At 41.0% G+C, this 8,651-nt stretch overlaps 1 protein-coding gene across 8 annotated transcripts in view; it reads right to left on the bottom strand.

The window, feature by feature from the left end:
* Nucleotides 1–8,651, bottom strand: part of epb41l4a (erythrocyte membrane protein band 4.1 like 4A) — a 51,071-nt gene that overhangs the window by 5,644 nt on the left and 36,776 nt on the right. For 5 of the 8 annotated variants that reach the window (XM_047160934.2, XM_017490038.3, XM_047160933.2 and 2 more), the window contains 10 exons: nucleotides 6,608–6,698; nucleotides 6,412–6,495; nucleotides 5,964–6,077; nucleotides 3,235–3,279; nucleotides 2,768–2,845; nucleotides 2,415–2,534; nucleotides 1,876–1,923; nucleotides 1,671–1,739; nucleotides 777–887; nucleotides 537–615 (listed from right to left, as the gene is read on the bottom strand). In XM_047160934.2, coding sequence (XP_047016890.1) covers nucleotides 537–615; nucleotides 777–887; nucleotides 1,671–1,739; nucleotides 1,876–1,923; nucleotides 2,415–2,534; nucleotides 2,768–2,845; nucleotides 3,235–3,279; nucleotides 5,964–6,077; nucleotides 6,412–6,495; nucleotides 6,608–6,698 — 839 coding nt within the window. The remainder of the gene's footprint in view (nucleotides 1–536; nucleotides 616–776; nucleotides 888–1,670; nucleotides 1,740–1,875; nucleotides 1,924–2,414; nucleotides 2,535–2,767; nucleotides 2,846–3,234; nucleotides 3,280–5,963; nucleotides 6,078–6,411; nucleotides 6,496–6,607; nucleotides 6,699–8,651) is intronic. The other 3 variants (XM_053686930.1, XM_047160937.2, XM_053686929.1) reach the window with 2 other exon arrangements.

Genomic DNA, 8,651 nt, shown 5'->3' with positions numbered 1-8,651 from the left:
TTGTCAAATTATAGACCAAAAACAAATGCTGTCAGTGTTCTCAGAACGTTAGATTATCTATGGAAAGAGCTGTGCATTTGGGACTCTACCCAGTTTAAGAGAAGCTTGAGTGCTGGTTTCCAAGCCCTTGATAAGTTAAGCCTCGTGTTGTATGAATTTTAATGGATGTCTCATTGATTCACATAATCATTTCTCCCAATTTAGTCATTTGCCAAATCCCACCCACTAGCTAACTCTCCCCTATCATACAGCAGCTAGCAGTTGGGGAGTTTGAAGGCTTATACATGCTGCCCCTGAGTCACATGAAGCCAGACGACTGCATTTTTTAAATAAACTGCTGCTCATGCTGTGTCACTGGACAGCTTAACACACTCAGAGGAAAGAGCTATCTGCCCTCTTCCTCATACACGAACTCGCAGTAATCCCCCTGATTGACAGGAGAATCTTTGACAGAAGCTTCATATTCACAGACTCTGAACTTGTGCAGGATAGTGTGTCCCCTGGATGAAGCACTGTTCCAGAGAACGGAAACTGACCTGTGAGGTGGCAGTACTGGACCCTGTCATGTCTACAGTGCGCGTAACAGGAAGTGGAGGCACCAGATCAGTCCGAGAGCTAAAAAGAAACAGAGTCGGTGGTCAAAATAAAACAAGGTACAGCTGAGTCGTCCAGGAATAACTTTGTGTGGATGGGTTTGGCGTTCAAGCTGTCGCCTGGGAATGACCTATCGAGGGAAACGTGATCTTTGAATTGAGCAGAATTATTCCTGGACTCACTTGACCTCTGAGAGGACAGACCTCTCTCCATCGGAGCAGTGTGAGCGCCGGTACTGACGGTAGCTCCGGGGAGAGTGAGAGTGCCGGATACGTATCGGGTCACCTTGCGTTCTGAAAGGAGATATTCCGTCGTATCGACAGTCAGTACGGGGAGACAGAATGAAATTCTTTTTTTTCCTCATGCAAAATCACCCCATAAGCCAGATTTACACTTAAATATTGCTCACAATTAACCTGTCGTATGAATTATGAATTTCAGCTCGTTTTTTGTTAGTGAGTCAGATCATCTGACTCAGCTCTCTGAGAGCCCAATCTTCATTGCCGTTTTTTCCCCTGAACGGGACGAAGCTTGCAATATTTTCACCAATTCTTCTTTGGATAGCTATGCTTGATGCTGTTTCATGAAATCTTACTGTACTTTCTAATTAATTATTGAATGTGTGGTGATGAATACAACGAGCTTCCCTGCAGTCATGGTATTTTGTCTGCTGTGTCTGTGCGCCTTTTATTAAGAAGATTCTTTTCCATTCATCACAATGTCCGTGTCATTTCTTTGGATTTCTGATGCTTACATTAAGAGCGTTTTTTTTATATACGATAACAAAAACAACAACAAAAAACATTTATATAGATCCTTATTCAAGCATTACATAGGACAGAGACTTCCTTGGGTCACCCTGAATAAAATGACTGCCACATACAGTACTTGTGGATACAGTTGGTGTTAACCTTAAAGCTATATTCGACTCTATTTCTAATTCCAAGGACCTCTGTACTCGGACACACTCGGACCTCTGTAATCGGACGTTGTCGGAAGTTGCTCAGAATTACTAACATATTTTCAGTAGCATGCTTCTGGATCTCGATCACAACAGGAGAGACTGATTCACTCACTCTACTTTCTTATATGGAATCTCCTTCAGCTGGTCCTCTGTCAGACCGGATGGATCCACCAACTCCTTCCTGCGCACACACACAAACACACACATCATTTCAACCATGACAGAGTGAATCATCAAACCACAGAATTTGTCTGCCAGGAGCAAGTAAATAAGTTCACACAGGCTTTAACAGAGCCACTCTGTCAATCATTACTTACTGTATATGCTTCCACAGCTGCTCTTTAGCTTGAACATCTGGACTTCTCCTACCAAAAAAACCCCAAAAACGTATAATCTATTACTGACACCCTTTAAGAAAATGAGTAAATATACAATACACGAATGAGCTGCTGTGCATCGTTTTTCAGATATAAAGTATCTCTTATTTCTTAAGTAGTGCAAATTTCTTATGCAAAACCCTGGATTTAAGATGACGAGCACCCCCACACTTGTACCTTCAGCTGAAGAGAATAACAGCAGGATTTTCAAGGATCTCTTACGCTTCTTTTATTATTATATTCTCAGTGTTTGGAATGCCCCCGCTTTAATTCAGCCCACAGGTTTCAACAGATTTGTATTTGTCTCTTTTGTGTGTTAATAATTTTGCCATTTTTTGGTGGAAAAAAAAAAGAAAGATAGGATTTTAAAGGAAATCTTATGAGAACGAGTTTTGAGTGGTGGTGGTGGTGGTGGTGGGGGGGTTAACATTTAAGAAACCTCTGCCTTAGAAAGGAGAAGCGCGATTGGAAATACTGACGATCGAGATCGCTGGCGCGAGCGGCGGTGGTTGGGGTCATTCGGGTTTTTCTCCTTTTGCCTGCGAAGCACAGCCTCCCACTGCGGTCCAGAATCGACCATCTCGTTCTCCTGCCGAGACCTACAGCACACGCGTACAAACAACTATCACGGCCCACGATCTGCACTTATTAGATGTTCAATTAGACGAAAACATCCTGTATTTGTTAAATTAGATAATATATCTTCTCTATGAGCAGTTTCAGAGTTATTAGGCACGCTTGGTGTAAGCACAGCTAAAGATTTAAAGTTTCTATATGAAGACCACCAAGACTGATTTGGTTTTAGTGCGTGGGGAAAGGAACGATCGCGCACCGGTTCCTCTTCTTACGATGCTCTCTGTTGGAATTCTCTGACTCACTGCCGCTGCTTGTGTTGCCACGGGAACGTGACCTGAGGGGAAAAACAAGACGGGTTAAAAGTGGACGAGAAGGCAAGATATATATCTCGAGAGAAATAATAAGATTATATAAGAAATTATACGAAAATAATCAGATTATTCATGTTAAAATGTATCACTCAGTGACCTCAATAATAATAATAATAATAATAATAATAATAATAATAATAGTAATGATAATAATAATAGTATATAACTGTATATGTTGTTGTGTCCTGTTATGTTTTATACGTGATTTTGGGTGATTTGCACTAAATATATCTTACAGCCTACCACTTTTTGTCAATATAAAACATGCTTTTTTGCCAAGATGAAAAAAAAAAAAAATCACACATCATTCCAAACTTTGCAGTGACTTCCATAAATAACCCGAACTGCCCACCTTCTCCGGTGCTGTTTGCTGGATGGATCCTCACTGCTCACTTTCCTGTAAGAGCACACGATCTGATCATTTGGCTTTCCCCATCCATGTCTCTACAAACTCCCTATTCGCTTTGATTCTTAACACTACTTATTTATTCGGAGGCTTTCTTTCATCAGCACCTAGCCTGAGGAAGGATCTAGACGTCTCTGCTCCGAGTCTAAAGCTCTAGGATATTCGTGATCTGAATCTCTTTACATCTTTTACAGCTTAGGAGTCAAAGGCAATCATGCGGCATGAAGTGCGCTGGATACAAATCTCTAATCATGTTTTGTAGAAATATTTCTATTATTATCTATATTATTCAAACAGCAGCACTTATAAATATGAATAAAGCACGTCAGTGTGTTTTTCGTCTCGGTTGCATTGTTTTTTCCCAGCACAATTCTGATTAACATTAATAAGTGAACTGTCTCGCAGTAATGAAAGCGCTGTTACAATGATTTCTCACTAGAGGGAGTCCAACAACCATATTTAGTACATTTCCACAAAAGAAAGACAGACTTAAATGTCACAAGTACAGCACAGTGAAATTCCTTACTTCATGTATTGCAATTTGCAAGGAGCAGAGTCAGAATCAGCCCTGCAGTTAAATCGAAGTCATGAGTGGAGATCAGAGGTCTTGGAACGCATAAGGAGGAATCTTTATCATCGGCCGATTTATTGCCAATGTGAGCAGATTTATGAGTCTTAGCTGCAGAGCTCATCACCCAATAGAAGGGTGGCACAGGATGACGCGAAACTCTCGGGACTGCAAACACAGTAGTAGCGATGACAAAACACCAACAAAACACTTCGGTGTAGGTTTCTGTTTATGCAACCTCAGAATGCGATAATTAAGGAATAACACACAATACACAAGGACTGAGCGACAGGACAAAAATATCATGTCGTGATACTCGAGGACATTTCTACGATAAACAAAAAAAAATGTTAAACTGAGTTTGACGATACGTTTCTTTAATGTCTACAAAGACAAAGGAGATTGAGTTTGTTTGTTTTTTATTCTGACAAATCAACGCCATCCATTCAGTACAGTTTAATTTGTAATTATTAAAAACGTAAAAATACGTAAAAAAAAAAACAAAAAACAAAAAAACACATCACCATACCAACGATATCTCAGAAAAGTGTATCGCGTAATCATTTATCACGATAACGATATTGTATCGATATATCACCCAGCCCTACAACAGACCGTGAGGTTATATGAAAATAATGCACGCTGGGTGGTGTGTTACCGTCCCAGAGTGTATTATTTTCATATAATCGCACGCTCTGGAGTGTGTTATTCCACTTACACCACAGCGATTTGCCGTCGATTACAATGTTTCGTTTACTAATGAGCAACATGACGTGCATTTTAGCGGTTTATGGTTAGATTTACTGTCTTGTGGAACGTCTGAGAGACAGGTTAGTTCCTGTTATCACTTCCTTGTTTCTGTAAAAGCTCCGATAATCAGTTATTCCCTCACTGGCCTCGCCTTCTCTCTATCTCTCGCTCTCTGTCTCTATCTCTCACTCTCTCTCTCTCACTCACTCTCTCTGTCTCTCGCTCTCACACTCTCTCTCTTTCTCTCTGTCACTCTCTCTATTTCTCTCACTCTCTCTCTCTATCTCTCGCTCTCTCTCTCTATCTCTCGCTCTCTCTTTTTCTCGCTTTCTCTCTCTCTCTCTCTCTCACTCACTCTCTCTATCTCTCGCTCTCTCACTCTCTCTCTTTCTCTCTGTCACTCTCTCTCTCTCTCTGCGTAAACTCCTTTCCCGAAAACATTCCCATTCTGGGAAACTTTGCGACGCACCAATAACTGACAACCGAGACTCCTTCCATAAACGTTCCATAAACGTCTCCTAACAAACGCCGTCCCTGTGTATGATCTGTTACCACAGAAACAATAACATATTAGAACAAATGTATTAACATCACTTAAACTGTACATTTATTTTACTGGGCTCATCGTGTACAGTGTGACCTCTAGCGATCTTACAAGCCTGCTGTAATCACACAGCGCAAAAAACCCCGCTTCGGTCACCAAGACCATGGGCATTTTATCGCATTTCCTGCTCTGACATGCTTGAATCTGCTCATAAACAGCTTGATAATGAGCTTATTCAGAGCAAGAGACTCATCAGAAATGTGCATGACTTTATCTGAGAACGCCCGTGAATAGAGTTTCTCAATTCCTGTGCTGCTTGAAACACATCTGCCCCGAGGTATTAGCAAACATATGGGTGTACTAGTGGTAGGGAAATTACCACAGGATTGAAAAACGTCATAGTACGGGATGTTAAAAGTACTTCACATTTGCCGTATCAGGCCACGCCTTAAAATGAAAGCACTTCCTGAATACCTGGGTGTAATGTTTTCTTTTTTTTCCCCTTCTATTAGTCATTAAAATGATTAGATACTGATGGGAAATTATTAATTGAATAATAACAGTTCCCAGTAGAAGTGTTTTGTTTTTTTAAGCATGACACATGTGAATATGTCACACACACACACACACGCACACACACACACACACACACACACATACACACGCACACACACACACACACACACATACACACACAGACACACACATACACACGCGCACACACACACACACACACACACACACACACACACAGACACACACATACACACGCACACACACACACACACACACACACACACACACATGCTGTACCTGTGCCTGGAGGAGTTCATGACCTCGTTCTCGCTCCCTCCTGAGGGTGCACGTCTACGTGTGTTTGGGAATTTGGGAGATTTGTTTCGCTCGCTGGCCGAGTTGTACAGCCCGCTGAGGAAAAACAAAGAATGACGGACTTTCACACTGAAACTGTGGCGTGGAATAAAAGGGAAAATGGTAAATCCAAAGCTGTTGGCATTTTCTTCAGAAAGCTTAGCCCCATGTTCTGATGTAATGGGAGACACAGTTGTTGACTAATACCTTTGGAGTGATTTGAGATTTGTTTTCAAAGGGGTTGGAAGGGAAATCAACTTAATCCAGTACTTGATCCGTATCTTGCTATAAGTCGTGACTATTGTGTGTATTTGTGCATGTTTGCGTGCATTCAGGCAGGATTATCCAAACCGTTAGCCACTCTTAAACACGACCTCTATCATAACTGTACCTCTGTGGTGCGTTCTCATCCCAGGGGGCCATGTGCTTGCTTGGCTGATCCTCTGAAACGCTCTCTGTCTTGGACACTTTGGGGCTTGGACAACATAAAACAAGTCTTTAATCTCACTCTGTTATGTTGAATCAAAAGGTCTGCAATCTGCTTTGCTACACAGTCTTTATCTAACAAGTGTGTATGAGGTCAGTACCTCTTGGCGGGGGGGAGTGTGCTGGCTTTAGCCTGGCCTTCACCCAGGGAATTTCCTGCCTTTGTGACTGATCGGCTCCCATTGTTCAAGCCTAGAAGACACAGTGGAGGAGTCTGTGCAGTATTTCACTTTTAGATTAATGTTACACTTCCATAGTACAATACATCACTGTCAGGTTTAAGCGTAGGTTTCAGTGTCTGTGGGGATCCATCAGCGAATAAAGTCCCCAAGTAAAGTAAGAGATCTAATTATCTCAGGCTGAAACTGCTGACTAACTCGGTGTAATGTGTGCATGATTTAGAAGAGCAGTAGGAGTTATCTTAGCGAGTTTTCATAACTTTTAGGCAGAATCAGAGCAAAATTTATAATTTTGGTTTGGCTTCATACTTTGGCAAAAAACAAAAACCCCAACCATTGGCTGAGAAGAAAGTAGCGCTGACGAATCTTCAACACCAAAATAAATAATGCACAGCAAACACGCAATTATTAGATTATTAGATAACAGTTAATAAATAATAGCTAGATAATTATATAAATGACTACTTTAAAATGTTCAGTGTATCATATCTAGCGTTTGTTTTGTATTTTTTTAATCCGAATATCCAAAACTCATGGCTACAGCTCTATCCTTTGGCGCCTCACGGCTCAATTTAGCAGCAAAAATTTTTTTTTAAATGCTGCAAAACACATAACATCCTGAAGTTGGGTTTGAAAGTCGAATCACTTTCTCAACCACACGAGGGTTCACTCCGTGCACAGTTGCTCTGTCAGTTGTTTTGGTCCATACCGGTCTGATTGCAGTGTTTATCTTCCCAAAGAAAGTGCACTGAGGTGGAAAACACACCAGGGTTTGCTTCAAATGGACTACTGAAAGCATCCTCAGTCTGTGACATTTAGGCTTCCCAACGTTCTCAACAATGATGACTAGACTGGAGGGAAGGCAGGACAAATATCACAGGAGGGGGCTAGACATAGTCGATTTCTAACTCCTTCAACTCTGAGAAATTATTGTGGTTCCAGATTCTCATTCCTCTCTTGTAATTTTATACCATACATATCATTTGTATTGCGGGTTACTGAATAATTCATAGGCATGAATAATATGCCTAAAGATAAATACCTGAACAACTAATGGTTTTCTTTCCCTCCAAGACCTGCATTCATTCATATTTTTTTGCATCAGCTGGATGTTTACTTAATACTGGGCTATAATCCTGCCAATTAATGCTCATAGCTAACTGAGCCTGTTAATGTAGATAAAAACAAGCGGTTCATTAGATACACTATATGGCCAACAGTATGTGGACATCTGACCATCACAGCCATACGTGAGCCTTCCTCAAACTGTTGCCTCAAGATCGGAAGCACCCAACTGTCTACAATTTCTTTATACTAGAAGTCAAGCAATTGATTGGTGTTGTCAATTAATCGGCCCAGATATCCGATTGAAGGAACTGTTGATTATCTGCAAAAGCCCACACCGATAGTTCTTCCCGGTTGCGCCCGTTGCGAAATGGCTGAGAAGGGTCCACTTTTATCATACAGTCCGAGAGCAGCCTCTAGAGGCGAAATTAAATCACTGACAAATTTTGTTGTGTTATTTGAAGTGTGTTTTTAAAAATATATACATTTTAGATGTCTTTATTTTTATTTGTATTTGGAGTGTTAGTTTTTGGTTCAGGTTGGATGCATATCTCTTTTTTTAACTTTAATATTTATCAATAATTAATCTACATTCATGTTTATGCATTTATTTCATTTTAAAAAGTACAGTATATTTTCATGGTACAGTTGGCATGGTCCACCCGACTTAGTTATCGCTATCGGTACAATCCACTATCAGTCAACCTCTACTTTGTACGCTGTAGCGTTAAGATTTTCCTTCACTGGAACTAAGAGGCCCAAACCTGTTCCAGCATGACAATGCCCCTGTGCACAAAGTGAGCTCCATCAAGACATGGTTTGCCAAGGGTGGAGTAGAAGAACTCGAGTGTCCTGCACAGAGCCCTGACCTCAACCCCACTGAACACCTTTAGGATGAACT

The sequence above is a fragment of the Ictalurus punctatus genome, chromosome 16, assembly GCF_001660625.3.
Source record: "Ictalurus punctatus breed USDA103 chromosome 16, Coco_2.0, whole genome shotgun sequence".
Taxonomy (NCBI): domain Eukaryota; kingdom Metazoa; phylum Chordata; class Actinopteri; order Siluriformes; family Ictaluridae; genus Ictalurus; species Ictalurus punctatus.
Note: the sequence above shows the minus strand (reverse complement) of the source record. Positions and strands in the feature narration are given on the sequence as shown.